At 46.5% G+C, this 19,571-nt stretch overlaps 1 protein-coding gene across 1 annotated transcript in view; it reads right to left on the bottom strand.

Moving 5' to 3' along the window:
• Nucleotides 1–19,180, bottom strand: part of NOTCH2 (notch receptor 2) — a 94,745-nt gene extending 75,565 nt beyond the window's left edge. Inside the window, exons 1-2 of the mRNA XM_059477973.1 lie at nt 19,019–19,180; nt 8,463–8,544 (exon numbers count right to left, since the gene is read on the bottom strand). Of these exons, the coding sequence (XP_059333956.1) occupies nt 8,463–8,544; nt 19,019–19,100 (164 nt within the window). The 5' untranslated portion in view covers nt 19,101–19,180. The remainder of the gene's footprint in view (nt 1–8,462; nt 8,545–19,018) is intronic.
• Nucleotides 19,181–19,571: the final 391 nt, after the last annotated feature.

Genomic DNA, 19,571 nt, shown 5'->3' with positions numbered 1-19,571 from the left:
GAGGAGATTCCAGCTGCTAGAAACACACAAAGTCTCTAGTCCTCAAGCAGGAATGGAACAGTAAAGAGGCTGCTATTTTTCCTTACAAACTTAAAAGTGTATGGTAGATTGGAGGAAGAAAAAAGCAAAATCACATCAACAACAACAACCCCCACCATAAAAAAAAAAAAAAAGGAAAACAACCAAAAAACATCACAACAAAACCCCTCAACTAACCAGACAGGCTCTAAAAATTAGTGGAAAAAACAAAGAATGGACATGAAGTTGTGTTTAACAGAATCCTACAGGAATCTGCCTTTGTTCCTACGCTATTCAAGACATCTATTGATTATTAACAATGGAAAACATCAAAGCTGGTCAAATACGTAGGTAGCAGAGAAGACAAGTGGTTGATAGAGAGTAGAAACATGCTTAACAAGGCAGTCAGCACCCAAAATGCACTTTAGCACTCCAAAGTTACACATCTAGAAACAAAACACATAGGGCATCCTCCCCAAACCAGAAAACTAAGCTGGGAACAACATACTTGCTCTGGGGATTCCTAACAGTGAGATAAATGTGAATTCCTAGCATGACAGTTTGGCCAGGGATACTTTACATGTGCAAATGGCAAATATCAAGAAGGAATAAATGAGATTGTGCTACACCTGACAAATGCTTGGCACTGCCACTACATCAGTTCTGGTGTTTGCTCTTTAAGAGGGAAGAGCTCAAATGAATTCAAAGAAGCCAACAGTAATGATTAATAGAAAGCTCTGGCCACATTGAAAAGCTCAGGTGGCTCAGTCTATTTAGCAAAGGGAAAAGGGAACAAGACAGCTAATCAAAACTCAAAGCGTCCACTATGAAACACAGATTTAACAATAATTCCCAGTCTACAAGATCTGGGATAACAGAACTGAGCATTTAAAACTTTAAGCTGGAAGAATTCACTTTAGAAATAGGGCAGTATCTTTATTTTCAGACAGATTTGTACACAGTCTCTCAGCAGCGGAGAGAAACAACTGGAAGAACGCATTTAAGGTTGTAGTGGAATTTCTCCATCACTCATGCTTGTTTAAAAGAAGCCCAGGATTGGCTGTTTCAGGGAGAGTATGCACGCTAGTTCAAACAAAGCTATTCACAGAGGTTATTATCCAAGTTATGCAAGGGGCCATTACTAGATGACCACAACTGTTTTTTCTCATGTTAAAATTTATTAACTAGCTTTAGCCATCTGTCTAAAGCAGGAAAGTCATACGTGCACAATTGTAATTTACCACTGCCTACACCCAAATTAGGCTCCTTTCACCATACCTTAATACTTTCAACTCCATGCCCAAGAGTAGACATGAAAGGAGAGATTTTGCAGGGCACGGCAGGATTAATAAAGTCACAGAGAGCAAATCCTGAGACAGCAGCAATGCAGAACCGCCTCTGCCTCCTGTGCCCTGCTCAGTGCAGCAGCCCAAGGCTGTGGGTCAGCGTGAGCCACACCACACGAGAGGCAGTCCTGGGCTATTCTGGGCCTAAACCACGCAGCTATGGGCTTCCTTTAGCATCCAAATCTCTCCTTGCTTTGCCAAGCGCCAGCAGGGCTCTGCAGGATGCCCCAAGCCCTGGCAGGCAGCAGAGAGAGCTGTGCCAGGACTGGGGCTCAGCTCAGCTCCCACGGCTGCTCACGGAGCTCTGCCCCTGCTCAGAGCCTGCCTGGGCACCCACGGCTGGGCCAGGGCTCTGGACATCCCTGTGCAGCCCATGGCAAGCTGAACTGCAGCCCCAGAGCCTCACAACTCGTGGTTACAGGGATTTCTCTCAGTTTTATCACTGCACCAAGCCCCTCAGACAGCACAGCACACGCACTTGTAGCTCTCTTTACCACGAAGGAAAGAGCAGCAAAGCAGAGTTTCACAAAACCCCACCTAGGCCATCTCATCAGAGCTCCTCCAACTCCACCAGCAAGTACAAAATAAACCAAAACACAAACCAGCAAGTACAAAATAAACCAAAACACACCTAGAATTTAAGTGCTAAAGTGATTTTTCATTCAGAAAGTCTAGAGGAACCTCTCAAGTTTTGTCCACAAGTAAATAAACCCCCAGAACATGTCTTCTCTCCAATCCCTAACACTCAGGGACACTGGAAGGTGCATTTGGCTGTTCCTCCTAGACAAGAGGGAGAAGGGAGCCTAAACACTGATTAAGAGCATTGCTGGTATGAATGAAGAGGAAAGCTGAGATATGTGCTCTGAGACAACCATCACCCACAAACAAGCAGCATTTTGTACACAAATGTTCTGGTACAAAGTTGAAGAGCGCTCCAAGACCGGGCTTGCTCTGGTATCTTCTGAGGCTAGTCAGAAAAACATGGGGGAGTGCTCCCGACAGGGAACAGCAAAACCTCTTTTAACTTCAGCTCTTTTCATCTGGACGGAGGAACATGCCAGCCCATGGAAAGATGGTAGGTCAGGTATCCCTGGCCCTTGTACCAACCATTTTGTTCTCCTCCTGGAGAAGTGCCTGGTCACAGAGTGATGCAACTTTGCCCTCCGGCAATTCAGTGCAATCCTTTTTGAATGTTAGAGAACAAAAAACCTACAGTCCAGACTTTCAACCATGTCTCCTGTCAAAAACATTTCTAGGCACAAATACTAGTAATTTAGCTCTAAATGCTGGTGTAGACAAAACTGCAAATATTTGCTCCTGATTCATGTTGGGCACCACATCATTTCTCTAAGAACAGAGGCAAACACTGAAAACATGCAGTCTAAGTCCAGACTTTTTCATAGGATATGATTAAACCCAACAGCAGCTCCAGCTTCCCACCACCCCTGCTCTGCTCTCATCCCAACCTACTCTTTCAAGTTCTCTTAAGAGAGGAAAAAAACCCCACTTGTCTACAGAGCAGCTTAAAATTGTAGCAGCTTGTGTCAGCTCCAAATGACATGATCAGAACAGGAAACCAAATCTTTTCCAAATAAAAGCCACTGTTTCTCCTCAGTTTTCCATTTAACACTCAGAAAAAGAAACAGGAAGATGAAGTTTGTTCTGGCACTTTCTGGAAGCACATGAGGTCTCTCAGCCTACTTCAACAGGAATTTAATCTTTTAAGAACAAATTTCACATACAACTTAATTCAAATCATGATTTCTGAAAGCTAGAGAGAGGTTGAAATGGGAAAATGTCCTGTGGGCTGTATCAGCTATGCAGCTGCTTCTAATTAAAGCTTCTCCTTTACTCTCTCTGGGCTACTTTCCAGCACAAATACTTTAGAGCTCAGCCTTTTTTTTTTTCCCCCTCCTCCCTTTCAGCTCCAGCCTGCATTTGCCTTAGCTCAGGCTCTCATGGAGCTAAACAAGAGACATAGAAACAAAACAAAGGTATTTATCCAAATCTGAAGTATCCACAAACCCAGAGAGCTGCATTCACTCTAACAACCTAACGCTGCAAATCAGAGCAGAAGACCCACAAAAGCTGTGCTTTTGGTTCTTCTGCCACAGAACTACACCAAAGTTACCTTCCAAAACTTAGCTCTCTCCTGCTTTCAATAGACTTGTGGAAAATATGTCTGGTCTGTTGGAAAAACTTCCTCATCTGCTGTACTGTGTCTGCCTGGGCACATTCATGAGACAGCCTCTTCAAATGCACCTTATAGACAATTCTAACCAGACTTCCAGATGTTTGATTTTCATGGGAGTTTTCTACTCAGGCCCATGATATCATCTGGAGATGCACAGAAGAAAGCAGATGGCTTTAATTTAACAGGCAAAGGGAAGCATTTCCTCGTAGCCCTGCCTCTCCCCCTCCACCCCAACTCTCCTCCTCTTTGATTGGAAGATGCTCCATCGAAGAGGCTGAAAAATTCCCTCTGATGGCTGAGGCGAGAAGGGTCCCAGCTATTCTGTTACAGATCTTAACCAGATTTCCCTGTGGCTCCCGGGCTCTGACTCCCACACCTACACCTCCCCTCAGGAGGCAGAACAGGATTCTCTGGTTCGCTTTACAAACGCTCCTTCCCATGTCTCAAGGCACCCGTTTGTGCGTCATACCCTGAGTGCGAGCGCTGGGATGGGACGGCCTCCCTGCCCTGCCCTTACAGCAGCACTCAGCCATTGTTCCCAGCCCGCAAAGTGCCTCTGCACAGAGCCACTCCACAGTGCAGCAGCCACACTCTGAACACAGTCAGCTTTTTTCGCCCATCAGAGCTCTGAAGAGCTTTTGGTGCGCACAGGTAACTCACAATAAAAAACCGTGACTGAAAATCACTACTCTGTTCCCAGAATCTTAGCTAGCTGTGCTGTACTCTCCCCTTTTTCCTCTGCTCTAGTCTCAAGGGTCTCCTTTAACTTCTGAAAGGAGACAGAAGGAAACAGAAAAGGGCAGACCATTCTCAGAAAGGGACAACTTCTCAACTTCTGCATTTAGCCTCTTCTGGAAAACTCTCAGACCTCATCCTGCTACAAGGTCTCCTATGGGTATTCCCCATTCACTAGCCTAGGAGTGATTAGTCTCTTGAGACAGATCCCAAGCAGATATCAGAGGCAGCCTCAGAAGCAGTTCTGCAGTCTTGGATCTTGCCTTCAGCCCCAGAAGTCCTCTTAAATCCAAATTAAAATTCATTTATGAAGGTCCATCTTGAAGGAAAGGTAGGCCAAAACCTTGCAAGGAAGTTGAAGTTACTGTCAGCTGGAATTAAGACAGAAGCCCCTTACTGCCATGCCATTGCTGCTTTGAGTTTGGCATTTTTTGGAGGTCCTCCTGCTGCCAGTCTACACATAAACTGTATCATGCTATGGAAAAGGTGGACAAACTTCAGCCCACAGTGGGAGAAATGCTGCTAACTGAAGGGACAGGGGCACACAAAGCTGTGCAAACCCTGGCAGCTTAGGATGTGCTGCAGGAGACTGTTCTTTTGGCACTCCACGTCCCCATTTGATCAGCTGAGCTCTGAGGTGTGTTACACCATCAGGAGTAACAGAAGCCCTCAGTGTTAAAGCAGCTCTTGGTTTCACAGAGGTACAGCTATCCCTTCTGGATACACAAATTGCAACAGTCCTAAGGTCAGAAATTCAGTCCTCAGAGCCTGCCAAGCACAAGAAGCAGCAAGGCCCTAAACCTTGCAGCACCCCTATGTCAACTCCCTCCCCACTTCTGCTTCTCCCCTGGCACAGCTTCTGCTCCCTGCCACAGGGGTGGGAAGCTGGGAGAGGCCACAGCCGTGGAACATGGGGAAATCAGTCAGTCAGGAGACTCTGTGCTCCTGGGCCCTGCCCCATTCCAAGCAGAGGCACTGCCCCATCCTGCACCCACGTGCAGGGAGCAGATCCTCGTGCTCAGAAAACAGCCATGCCAAAATCTCTGCCCTGCTTGTCCTGGAAGCAGCTCCCTGTGCCCACACCTTCCTCCCCAGCCTGCTGCAGCTGCAGAAACGCTGCAAGATCACAGCTCTGCCCGTGGGCTCTTCCCACCACTGCTTCCCAGTCATCCAGCAGCAGGGAGACAAGAAATGGCTTTGCTGAGATGGTCACAATCAGCATGGAGCAATGAGGAACTGTTGCCCTGCTTCTCCTTGGATATGAGAGGATACAAGAAGGTTCCTTCGTGTTTGACACTGCAGTGGGTAAAAGGCTGCCTAGAGATGCTTTGAGGGGAAAAAACCTCACCCATCACAGTGCAGAGCAAAGCCAGATTCCAAACTGAACCTGCCTTTTGTCACAGCAGGACCAAGAAAGCTTGGAAGGATGGGTCCCCTCCAGTGCTGCTGCAGATACAGACATATTCTGTGGACCAAGGCCTGCATCCTCACCATGAAAGTCACTGAATGAGTGTAGAAAAGAGCTCTCACACACCAAAAAAATCCTGTCTCTGGAAGATGCAAACACAGGAATGTGTAATTTTCTAAATATAAAACCAAGGTCAGAGGAGGGCAGGAACTTTGTGAGCAGTGCCACAGAAGGACAGCCTGGGCCAGCAGCGTCACCAGGGGAACAGAGCTGCTTAAAGGGCACTCACAGCAGCAATCTGATAAAGCTCAACCCCAGCTTCCTTACAGGGGTCACACTCACTGTTCCCATAACAGATGCCAGACACACACCACGAAGGTTTCTCAGCAGAAAACCAGCTTTCCTTTTTAATGGAGGAGATGCTACAGGATGTTCAAAGGAAGCTGCTTCAGCAGCATGCTGCCATCCACTGCTGGGCAAAATACCCAGACTAGGTGTTTTGTTATCAGTCCTTACTCATATCTTATCACATTTGGTTATTGCTGAGGCAGGTTCTCCCTCAGCAGTTCACCTAGGAGACAGCAAGACCGACGGGATGGCCTGACCACACACTACAACAAAGAGCTCAGCCAAGAGGAGATACAGAAAGAGGAAGAGAGCCAGCTATAATAACTTATTGCCCAGCAAAGGAAGTACTGCAGATAACTTCAAGAAAGTGGAAGGGGTGGAGATGCTGCTAATCATTGAGATATCCTGCAGACTTAGAAGCCAAGCCACTTGCTTTAGTAATAAATTCACTTTCCTGAGCAAAACATTTCTACACCCACAACCATCAAAAATTCAGAAAGTCATTTAGGTTACTAAACCAGAGAGAAAGTTCCCCTATTCAGAGTTCCTCATAGTGCAGGAAAGAAAAAAAAAAAAGTCAAAACCAAAACAGGATGCTAAGAATCAGCTTGCTGAAGGTAGACACTCCACAATTGAGGTGGGTTTTGCTACTTTGTTCCTTCCTTTCTGCAAAAATGTGTTCTTGAGCCAGAACTAAAAGGCACTTAGTAATCTCTGTATACAGCTCTTTGTTAGCCTTTCCAGTTAATACAGCACCTGCAAAGGAGCTGAGCTGTTTCTTGAAGGAGGGGTAGGTTTAAAACCAGCAAGAACACTTTGCACAACAAGAAGGAAGGCATGATTATTATTGTAAATGTGCGCTAAAAAAAAAAATGTAACGCTGGTCAAAGCTGCCATTGTAATGAGGGAAATGCGTCAAGATCTGGACTGCACCACAAACAGTGCAGAGTTAATCAGATGAACCAACAGAGGCTGTAAAAAACAATTGCTAAGACACGGTTAAGAGGAACATGCAAGCTGGAGAAAATGTCCTGAGGAAGGTAAAAGCAGCACCAGCATCAATAGCAGTCTTGCTTATTACCTTTATTGTGACCTACATACTTTGGCTCCAGACTAACATGCTTAAGGACACACCAGAAAGACCTACAGAAGACACCGATTTCTTGTTTCAGTCTCAAAATAGAAGTGAAAAGCAGGAAAAGTTCCTGCTCTCTTTTAAGCTGACATCAATATAAAAGCCTGGAAAGGAAAGAAATAGGAACCAGAAACAGTTAGAAATTTTAAAAGAAACTTACAGGGAATAACAAGTTACATATTTGCTTTTCTGTGGCCTTTCTGCACATCAGGTATTGATCTGAAACCTGAGGAGAGCCTCCAATGAGATTATGATTTCCCCTTTGTGTGCCACAGGTGCAATTTCAGTACATCAAGCTCTATGCACCACATTAATGGAGAATTAAAGGTTGCGGTTAGGGGAGATGGAAGTGTAAAGAAGTGTGAGGAGCACAGCTCTGTGTTAGCCAAGCCAAATCAACAGGAGAAAATTCACTAATATTTCAAGAATGCTGGCACTAAGATAATGCCTTAGCATGCTAGAAAATGACACAACTTGAACTGATGAAGTAAACAAGCTCTAGAAAATAATCTGGTTACTGCAGACGTAGTAAATTAACCCAACCAAACAAAGAGGATTCTTTTTTTTTTTTTTTTTTTGGCAAAATAGCACTTTATTTAAAAAAAAAATCTCAGTACTGCAGCTTGAAAGGTGAACTGCATTTAAATAGACGTGATGTTTTCCAGATAACACACACCCTGCCAAAGCTCCTGCTGATGAGCTTCCCATGCAGCAACAAAGTGAAGATGGGTGTCAGCACTTACCAAAATCAATTTACAAGATGCAAACAAATGTGGATATTTGGTTGGGGGGTGGTTGTTAGTGTGTTTTAGCAACTCACATGTATTACTTGCTCTCAAGCAGTAGAAGGGAGTTGGCACACTTCAGAGTGGAGAATAGTTCTGAAAAACCTCAAAAATATTTAAATTGAGGCTGCAGCTCTATAAAGTAAGGTGAGCTATTAAGTTGGAGAGCAAGTTTCAACTTAGCTTGTGGGTCTGGAAACAAGGTACAGAGTTTACCTCTACGATGGGTTTGACCTCAGTTCCCAACCTGGTGCAAAGAAATCCAGCTGACAAAATCCAAACCCAAATACTGAACAAGAATCCCAGATCTCCTAAATTACAAAAAGCTAGCACACAAGAATTAATTCATTATAAAGAAACACCAACTGTGCTAAAACTGTTATGCTGAAAGAACCCCTTAAGAAAATCTCAAAAAATCACATTTCCTTTCTGGCTAAGGTCCTGAAGGAAAGAAAATGGGTAATTAAATTGATTAGAAATGAAACCAACTTACTTGCAATATCCTGTACCATTTTGATATGGAATGCACTTTCCCTCATTAACACATGGCTTGGAGTCATCCATACACTGCAGAGCTGAAAGAAAAGAAAACAACCATCAAACCCATAGCTACAATACATGTCAGGTCAAAGCTTCATTAGCGTACTCAGGGGAGTGAAAACTTTATAGGACTGGAACAAAAACAAAGACACCATCACATGGCTGAATTTCATCTCTGGCAGCATCAAAAGAGCCAGACTGAAAGAAGAATCAAATACAGATTTGCTCATCAGGCAACCAAATCTTTCCAGAATTTCTTGAAGGTGGGTTTTCAAAGCAATTTCAGCAAGCTCCAAAGACACTCGTGTTGGCACCTGCATACTTTGGGTTAAGTGTCCTCAGTTACCACTTTCTGATCAAAATTCTGGACTGAAATTCTCTGAAATACAAAGCAGCTACTCCTAAGCCCTCTTCTGGAATACTTTGTCTCAAATCCTTTTCTTCTTTTTTACTGTCTCAAGGGGTACCTGGCACTGAAACAGGGGCATCTGTCCCTCATGAGCTGACCTGCTGATTGTCACCAGCAACCCAGAATTTGCTGCAACAGGTACTGCTGTGGCCCTCTGCCTTCAGGCAGGATCGTGTTGGCAAATAAATGGAAACCACCAGAGCAGTTGACAACTTTCAGCAGAGAGTTTGGTATTCCTAAGGAGATGCTCTGTAACTCACACTTGACGTTTTTGCTGCTGTGTTTTTAAAAAGGCATTAAGCATGACACAGCTCAGGGCCAGCCAGTTTGTACCCAAGTCTACAGGAAGCTCTAGTGAGGTCTGTCCTGATGGAACCTCCAGCTCTGGCAAGTGCTCTTCCCTTCACAGGGACCTGAAGCAGCACTCCAACGTGACCAGAAGGATGGGAACTCTTTTGGAACCACAAAAATTGAGCTGTTCCACCCACACCACAGCCTGCCATTTGAATAGCACCAAACTACCAGATAAAGCTCTCAGAACCACATCAGCTGGGTCCTGTCCTGAGCTTATCCACAGAAGAAAAATCACAAGCTCTTCCCAGCCTCCAGTTCTGTCTCCTGGCCCCAACCTCACACCCTTCCATGCCTTTAGAGACCCCCTTTCCACAGCCTTATTGCATTTGGGAAAGCATTTAGCCAACCTTAATTAAAGGCACCTAAAGACATCAATAACATCCAACCACTCAAACTGCCCACTTGTCAGCCAGCTGTTGGAGGGTTGACTGCCTCCCCTTCTTTTTTTTTAAATAAAGATGGTTTTCCTCTCCTCAAGTGGTACTAAATTTTCAATACAAACTCAGCAAGGGGCATCAGGGAGAACTGGTGCAAACCACCCCTGAGGTTGATGTGCTGGTGACCAAGGAATGGGGCTGGGAAGAGTTAACACGGCAGTCCCACTAAGCTCTCCCTGCAACCAGAGCAAATTCAGTCCAGCAACTGGACAGCTTGGAACAGACTCTACTTCTGCAGTCCAGGGCTTGAAGTGTTATTTCTCAATAACCCTGAGCACATAAACAGGTCACACGCACTACGAGGCACTATAGGAACGTTTCACTTGCAATCCCTACAGAGAATACAGTTAAATTCAACCCAGATCCCCGGGAGGAGTATCAGTGTTCCCCACAACACAAGCATGCTTGCTGCTGTTAACTCGATTTCTGAAAAAGGGGCACTTGGATGGCGCTGCTTCTGCAGAGCTCTCAGGAAATGAACAAAATTCCACTCTGAGCCCCTCCGAGATAACCCCCAGGTCAGGGTTACCAAGCGACAGAAACACTGCCAGGGATTGTGCACGGCATTCCCCACAGCAGGCAGGGCTCACTTGCACCTGTCTGACCATTTCTGTCCCATTTAACCGCAACCTCCACGCGGCTCTGACTCCAAACCTCATCTGCTGCTGTCTACCACGGCAGCAGCTTGTGCTCACAGCAAAGATTAGCTCTAGTTAGCAGGGCTGGGTTGCACCGTGTCCAAGAGAAAATGCTCTGTGGCCAAGGGAGAGCGCTGGGATTCAGGGACTCCCACCACCCACCCAGGGCTCTCCAGGGTGGGTTAAAGCGAGCTGTGCCACACTGCAGAGAGCCAGGAGGGGAACCAGCCTTGGGATTCCCACCCCAGCACCTTGAATTTCCATTCTTCTCGCACCAATCGAGCCAGCGAAGCAAACACTCAGAGGATTATTTCTTTTGTGCTCGCGCTTTCAAACACAATTTTGTAATCTCGTCGAGTACCCGCGTCCCCAGTGAGAACTGAGCGGCCAGTTGATTTTGTAACCCACATGGTAAAAGCTTAACCAGCACTTGGCCAAAAACACCTCCCAGCACAGGCACACAGAGGGGAACAAGAGCCTGGAGGGGTCACAGCAAGGAGGATCCCAACCAAGGATTCCAACTTGGTTTGCTAGAGGCAAATACAGACACAGCAGAGAGGCTTTAGCAAAGTAATGATTAATTTTCCTGGGGTTTTTGACAAATTATTCCCACCTTGAACTGCTGCTTAGCAGGTCATAAAACTACTACCAGCCTTTAGAGTTCCTCCACTGAGACAATGGGATATATTTTCTCTATAGTAATTCAGAAGTGAAAGAAGCTAAGAAAACAAACACAAAAATACTTTGTACTTTTTCAGCTTTAGACTGAATAGACATGCTTTGAAATGCAACTACAGCTGAAATGAATGTAAATGTAGCCATATTCTATATTAAAATAAGTAAAGAGTCATGTGACTTCTCTTGGAAAAAAAAAGAAATCACAAGGGAAATAGAAGACTACAGTTCTCACAGTAAAATTAGCATTTCTGTGCACAAAGCACTGTCTTCCTGTATTTCACTATATCTTTCATAAAAATTTCACAACACATGCAAAACCAAGGCATTTCAACACAAATCACTTCAAAAGCTACTTCTCTGCTACTCTACCATGTTGAGATCAAGAGTGGAAAGTGCCAGAAACTACCTCCTACCTCAGCCAGCACAAAAAGCTTGTTTTGCTGCAAGCACTGTGTGAGCTGGGAATACTCTGGTGTGTACAGCATGAGAGAAGGCAGCCTTGCCTAGAAAAGATAAAGCCACTTTTCTAGAAGCCATCTATAGACAGCATCAGCACATTGTCAAGGCTCTGACAGCTGCTTTTGACAGTTTTCTTCTGCGTTTAACACAAACAGAAACGCTGACTTGTTGGTGGTTTTCTGGCCTGCCAGAAGGTAGGTTGGCCTCGTGAATTTTAGGCACATCACAGGGATATTGGGAAGACACCCCCTGGTTTTCAAAAGACTGGTTTCTCCTGGAGAGGGCAGGCCCTGCCAGAAAGGAGCGCCCGATTTCCAGCAGTGACTGCAACCAAGGCTGAAGGATTCTCAGGAAAGGGCTCCTGAGTGCAGCCAAGAGGAACAGACCCAGCCTGGAGTCCATACCAACCCTTGCCTGCACTGAGATGCAAACCCTAACCTGGCATTTCACATCCCACCAAGACCATTTTCCAAAACCAGATAACCACCGCTGTAAAATGAGCACAACACACACTATAGGGAACGCTGGAATTTTCGACATCCAAATCTGAAGCCACAACTGGGGCACAATTATGACTAGATTTAATTTTTCTTTTTGGCTAAAGAGACAGTTAAAATCTAGGGGGGAAAGAAAAGTTTTGTTTCTGCCTCAGTGTTCTTTACGACGCCAAGATTTTCTGGATGTTGTGATTTGGTTTCCACACGTCATCTGCCGACTATAAATTCAAATATTTTCTGGGCTATAAATTTAAAAGAAATAGTGCAGGATTAAGATCAGAAGCTGTGTCAGAGTTCAGCTTTTGAGAGAACTTTGCTATAGGGAACTCGAGCCATAACCAGAGCAAGTCTGAAAGGGCTTTGTTCTAACTACCCAAAGGAAAGTAATGCCAATAAACTCCTTGCCCACAAGTTCAGAGAAAGTCAAACAGAAATAGATTTGAAAAATACCAAAACAATTAATGCTGTGAGAAAGACATTATAAAGCTGATTTCCTGTAGTTCTGTGGCTGATTATCCTGCATTTCAGGAGGTGCAGGCTCTGGCCAAAGGTTTTATTTTAAGTAAGGGGAGAGTGATGTCCTGGCAGAGCACACAGCTGAGCTGCTGGTACAGCTTTCTCCAGGGAGGACACTGCATGTGCCTCTCTCCTCCTTCTGCCCATAAATGTTTCATTATGTTCATAGAAACTCAGAATCAGAGCCCAGACCTTTGCCCCACATGGTTAAACCTTGCCCATAGGTTCAAAAGCTTTCTTGTGGGAGTGGATGGAAAACAACCTACTTGAATGTAGGAAAAAAAGTCAAGCTAAAAACACATTTAAGACTAGACAGAAAGTGAAGGACAAAGTAGGTTCCTACAACCTCTATGCAGGCAGTGAATTTTCTGTCTCGATTGAGATTCACGAGAATCAGGCTGTCAGTTCAACTGTGCTACCCATTGTGCGCGAAGGGAGAGGAGGAAAAAGGATTTGGAGCCCTCAAACAACAGCAGCACAAGACGGGGCATGGAAAATCCCAGCTCAGGGCTGCTCCACAGAGGTGGATCAGCTCAGAGGAGCACGGCCAGCAGCACCAGTTACACAACAAATCAAGGGGGTCTCAAATTCCAGGGGAGGGAAAGACAGCTGCTGGTTCCCTCCGGGAAAAACAGAGCGTGAAGAGCGCGGTTAATGCTGAAACGTGAGGTACATTCTGCAGGAAGGTCCTCCCTGCGCAGAAAGGGACAAAATTCCACAGCAGCACGGCACACAACTGCTGGGAGGGCTGGTAAGGAGTAAGAAGCACCGTGCATATGGGGAGAATACCCAAAGATAACCAAATTTTGGAGGAAAACCACAAAGGACTAATTGCGCTGCTCACTAACCTCAAGAGATTACAGCTCCAGTGAGATTGTATAGCAGGGAAGGAACCACTAGTAAATACCAGCTAGCTGAAAATAGGAAAATAGCTTTTTCTTTTTCTTTTTTTCCTATGGCAGGCACATGCAGGGGGGGAAGGAAGCAAACTGGTAAAAATCTTCACTGTGAAAAAGCAGCAAAGCCTCATGCCCCGCTCAGATTTAGAAACCATTAACATTTGGGGAATTTAAACAAGCTGACCAGTTAGCACTTCACACACTGAGGGTAGTAGTTAAAGACAAAGCTTGTCTACAGGGCATGGAAACAGTCTGCAAAGTGAATTGCTTTAATCAGATTAAGACATCTCCACTGTTTTTACACACAAAAGCCTGAAATCAATTGGATAATGCAAGACTCATCAACTGAGAAGCAAAGCAGAGCTCAGAGAAGTGTGAAGGCACTCAACCAACACCTTTTGGGAGAGAAAACTTTAATATCTAAACTGGTTTCCTTCACTAACACTCTAGACAAGTGCAAAAAATTTTGAAAAGAAAAATATTTAAGTGGATTTCAGAAGACCAAGCCTGTAAATATGAAGAAACTAATCAGTTTTGCTTTGGTTGTTTTTTTTTTAATTGGAGGATGCCAACAGCCAATCTGACTACACAAAGCTCTTGGACATGAAGAACCTCGTGCCCTGCCATCATCTGCCTCAAATCTCTATTCCAAACACCAGCAAAAACTACTAACTAACCCTCCTAAGAACAGAGCTGGGAACCATTCTGTAGATTCACAGGTATGGTTGAATTATTTCATTCTTGGGGTCTCAGGCCCAGGAAGCTGCAGGAACACGGATACGTATATCAGATGCAGCTACAGTTCATGTGACACTGCTGCTGAAAAGCTATAGATAAAAACTCCCATTGTAATAGAAACTGAATTTAGGATGAACTTGCAGCACAGTTTGAAAGACTGTCAGTCACTGTGCTCTCCATCTCCCCTACTGTCCTCTGCCTTTCCCCATTTGCAGTTTTCCAAACAAAGCCAAAATGCCTAAAATCCAGAAGTGCAACATAAAGCACTTAGTTAGGAGGGAAAAAAAAAAAAAAAAAAAAAAAAGTTTTCAACAAAAAAAATGTAGGGAAGGCAATTAAAGAGCTGAAGAGGTATTGGTGTTTCCATGGCAATCTGGCAGGCAGGAGCCATGCTCGCCTCTTCTCCCAAGTGTTCCGTCATTCTGCAGGACTAAATCTTTATTAAAGTGAACGCTGAGCATGTGTGCCCGTGCAGAAATGTTAAATTTTATTATTAAAGTGAACACTGGGCATGTGTGCCCATGCACAAATGTTAAATTTTATCATTAAAGTGAACGCTGAGCATGTGTGCCCGTGCAGAAATGTTAAATTTTATCATTAAAGTGAATGCTGAGCATGTGTGGCCATGCACAAATGTTAAAACTTTACTAAAAAGAAGGCTGAGCATCTGTGCCTGTGCAGAAATGTGAAATCTTTAATAATAAAGTAAACACTGAGCATGGTGTCCATGCAGAAATGTTAAATTTTATCATTGAAGTGAAGGCTGAACATGTGTGCCCATGCAGAAATGTTAAAACTTTATCATTAAATTGAACACTGAGCATGGTGTCCATGCAGAAATGTGAAATCTTTCTTATTAAAGTGAAGGCTGAGCAGTGCAGAAATGTTAAATTTTATTATTAAAGTGAACACTGAGCATGTGTGCCCATACAGAAATGTTAAATCTTTATCATTAAAGTGAACACTGGGCATGGTCCCCGTGCAGAAATGTTAAATTTTATCACTAAAGTCAACACTGGGCATGTGTGCCCATGCAGAAATGTTAAATTTTATTATTAAAGTGAACACTGAGCATGGTGCCCATGCAGAAATGTGAAATCTTTAGTAATAAAGTGAAGGCTAAGCAGTGCAGAAATGTTAAATTTTATTATTAAAGTGAACACTGGGCATATGTGCCCATACAGAAATGTTAAATTTTATCATTAAAGTGAAGGCTGAGCATGGTCCCCGTGTAGAAATGTGAAATCTTTATTATTAAAGTGAACGCTGAGCATGTGTGGCCATGCACAAATGTTAAAACTTTACTAAAAAGAAAGCTGAGCATCTGTGCCTGTGCAGAAATGTGAAATCTTTATTAATAAAGTGAACACTGAGCATGCGTGCCCGTGCACAAATGTTAAAACTTTAATAGCAAAGTGAACGCTGAGCATGTGTGCCCGTGCAGAAATGTGAAATCTTTATTCTTACAGTAAGGGCTGAGCATGTGTGCCTGTGCAGAAATGTTAAATTTTATGATTAAAGTAAACACTGAGCATGGTCCCCGTGCAGAAATGTTAAATTCTATCATTAAAATGAACACTGAGCATGTGTGCCCATGCAGAAATGTTAAAGTCTATCATTAAAGTGAACACTGAGCATGGTGCCCATGCAGAAATGTTAAATTTTATCATTAAAGTGAAGGCTGAGCAGCGCAGCAATGTTAAATTTTATCCTTAAATGAACACTGGGCAGTGCAGCAATGCTGTCCCGGTGCCTCGGCAGAGCGGGAGCAGGGCTTGCTTGCTGCATGGAACAAACAGCAGGCGCCCGTGCCATTCTGAGATACAAAGCTCTTTTTTCATCCCCATGGCAGTCTAAAAAAAGGACATGTGCCCTAGGAACAGACTATTTTCTAAACAGAACAGACGATTATTTCTGCAGATCTCAGATGACCCTGCTCAGAATGATACAAGCACTACTTCTTCTAGACAAGCCCTCCACTTCTGCTGGAGAGACGATTCCAAAACGAATTCAGAGAAACTGAGGGCATAAAAAAATCCACAAAATTACTTTCTAACACGTGCTTAGGAAAGCTCTTTCTCCCATAAGGTGGATGCTGTTTCCCTAAGGTGTCCCAAAGGAGGGGTGACAATCATCACTGTACCCATGCTCCACTGAAGAGCCACTGGCCAAGAGTACAAACTCAAAGGAAACGATGTTGCAGCTGGAGATGCTGCACAGTTACCGTACTACCTGGGCAGTTACAATGACTGCTTGGGTTTGATGCTGAGTTAAACAGATTCCCAGCAGAAACAGGCCGCCAGAGTCCTGCTGCTGCTTTTCCATCTGCTCCTGGTCCTGGGCTCAAAGGCAGCCACCCATACTCTCCGTGGCACAGACACCAGTTTGGGAAATGGGAGAACCCGAACAGCATCTGCCAAAGGGAATCACCCACTTATTGCAACAGCAGCAAATAATTAAAAAAAAAAAAAAAATTAGGGAGGGAAGTAGCTGTGGAAGCTGACAAAAACCCAACCCATCCACTGAAAGACATTCAAATGCCAAATGCCACCAGAGGCGTGAGTCCTCCTTTCCCAAGGATTCAAGTCCTGAGAACAGGAGCAGGAGGATCTTCACGTATTTATAATCTGACTAAGTGATGCCCTGCAGGAAGTGATGCGAGCGAGCCAGATTTTCATAACGCTCCCTTTTGAAAGTCTAAATCAGCATCTTTGATAAGAACAAATTTGATAGATGGCAACACCTTCAAAAAAATCAAGTCGAACTTGCTCTCCCATAAGCAAATCCATATCAAGGACTGTCAGCGTTATCTGAAGTCCTCCAAATTTCACTGGGTGAATACCAAAGACCTCAGACTGCAGTCCACGCCAGCACAGCACCGAGTGAAGGTGGATTGTAACCTGTCCGAAACACGACTGGCAGGCAGCCTGGTGAGACACAGCACCAGCGGTAATTAACGACAGCGGGTAATTAGGGTGGGCTTGACAGCCGGGCCAGAAGAGACGGGAATGGTTCACAGCAATTATCGGGTGAGGATCCTCACCAAAAGCGCAGGTGTCGCTGCCCCACCCCAGCTTACTGCACCTCCAAGTGCAGCCCTTTGCAAAACCAAACTGGAAAAGCGAGTTGCTGCAGCCGGGTGCTTGCATGATGAGACAGGGCTGAGCAGCGCAAAGCAAAGAGCTCCGCGCATCCAGGAGCCTCCTCTTTATTGACCAAGAGGGCTGACATCAGGTACCTGCCCTCTCTTGCACAAGAGCATCAAGCCAGTTGAATGTGCACCCGAAAATACCCTTTCGGTGACTTCATCTCTCCCTTTCCCATTAATTCAAGGCGCAGCTCCCACTCCCAGGGAGCGATACCGAGCAGATGCAGGTCAGCATCTCACAACGACAGGAGTCACTTTCAGCCTGGATTTGTCACCTCTGCCGACCAGCCTTTGTTCAGCACCAGGAAGAGATTTCGCCCACAAAGGCAAAAAATCTCCGCAGCATGGGAGGACCTCAGGCGAGAGTACCCAGGCAAGTGACAACAGATGATGCCACAGCTGCTTCTCTCGGCCCCTCAGGGAAAGGGCCAGCAATAAGCTGCCAAAGTGTTCCTATGAAAGTACAGTTTCACTAAGTGGACACGACATTTAGTCTTTGCAAAATTAGTGGTTTGCCATCTTAGTGGACTGGGTAAGCCATTTCCAGAAATGACGGTGCTACTAGGCACCACAAGTCCATGCTACCACAAAAGCATATTTCTGAGACACCTACCCCTGAAAGGCCCTTTAATTCTCCTTTTGAACAAGCCTAGCCAAAACACATTTGTGAAACAGCTTTTTTAAAAAACTCCAAGCACCTTCTTGCAACATATTAGCAAAACTAAATCGGCTTTCAGAGGGGATTACTGGAAAAAAACCCAACATTTCTCCCAGGAGACAAATACTGACCATTTTTAATCTGGCCATTTCGAAGTCAAACCAGATCGATTGACTGACCCAACTATTCTGCATCCAAACCAGCAAGAAGTGGTTATAACGCCGCATCCAACAATTTCCACTCCAAAACCATACTGAACAACAAAAGTACTGAAAATACCAATGTCTTGCTCGCTCACGCCTAAACGACTTCCACTAATACTTTCTCCCATCGCTGCACTCTTCTCAAGTCATACAAAGAGCAGCCTAACCACTCAAGAGCAAAAAGAAGGAATGAGAAGGCACGCAACAATCAATGACTGCTGCTCCTCGATAGCTTTAACGCGGTGCAGGACCGCGCAGGATTCACTGAGGGAGCGGGAGCTGCGCAAATGCCATGAGATCAATCTCCACCAGACCCCCTCGCTTGTGGCTATGAACAAGCCTCGCACATAACGCCAGCGTGCAGGGGAACAGTGCCCAAAAGCGGCACTTCCCTCAGATGTGCACACATGGCTTTATCGCAGCAGCAGCGGGAGGAGGAGGAGGAGGAGGAGGAGGCGCGGCAGAGATTCCCCGAGCGTGTGCAGGAATGTCCCCGCACACAAAGCTCCGCGGCGCAGGTATGCGGAGCGCCGAGCCCCGCACGCCCTCTCCTCCCGTTCGCTGCCCGTTCCGCAGCTCGCTCCCCGGGCCCGGCGCATCCCGGCCGGGCAGCGCGGGGCGGCTCCGGGGGCTCCGGCAGCGCCGTTCCCACGGGGCTCAGCCGCCGCCGCCGCCGCCCCTCCGGGGGCCGCTGCACAAAGCGGCGGCGGCGCCGGGCCCCCCGCGCGGTGTCACCCGGCCGCGGGTGCCCGTCCCCGGCGGCAGCGCGGGGGAGGCGAACGGCGGAGAGCGGCCGGTGCGCCCCGCGCCGCCCCTCGCTCGGCGCCCCGCCGCAGCCTCCCCCCACCGCCCACCCGCGCCCCCCGGGCACTCACCGGCGGCGGGCTCGGCGCGGCGGAGCACGGCCAGCACCAGGGCGAGGAGCGCGGCGAGCGCGGGCCCCGCTCCGCGGGCCATGGCCACGGCCGCTCCCGCCGCCACCGGCTCGGCGGAGGGATCTGGGCGCCCGCCCCGCGCGGAGGGACACGGCCGCGCGCGCCTCCCCCGCTTCCTCCGCCGCGCCCCGCCCCGCCCGCCCGGACCGCCGGCAGGGGGCGCCCGACAGCGGGAAAGAGGGGCGGGAACGGGCATGGAGCGGGATGGAGAAGGGATAGAGAGAGATGGAGCGGGATGGAGAAGGGATAGAGAGAGATGGAGCGGGATGGAGCGGGGATGGAGAGGGGATGGAGCTGGGCTGGAGCTGGGATGGAGCGGGGATGGAGCAGGGATGGAACGGGGATGGGGCAGGATGCAGCGGGATGGAGCGGGATGGACCCGGGGATGGAGCAGGGATGGAGCAGGATGGAGCGGGGATGGAGCGGGATGGAGGGGGAATTGAGCGGGATGGAGCGGGGATGGAGCGGGACGGAGCGGGGATGGACCTGGGAA

The sequence above is a fragment of the Ammospiza nelsoni genome, chromosome 9 (assembly GCF_027579445.1).
Source record: "Ammospiza nelsoni isolate bAmmNel1 chromosome 9, bAmmNel1.pri, whole genome shotgun sequence".
NCBI classification, from domain to species: domain Eukaryota; kingdom Metazoa; phylum Chordata; class Aves; order Passeriformes; family Passerellidae; genus Ammospiza; species Ammospiza nelsoni.
The sequence above is the reverse complement of the archived record's forward strand: the minus strand, read 5'-3'. Positions and strand labels throughout refer to the sequence as shown.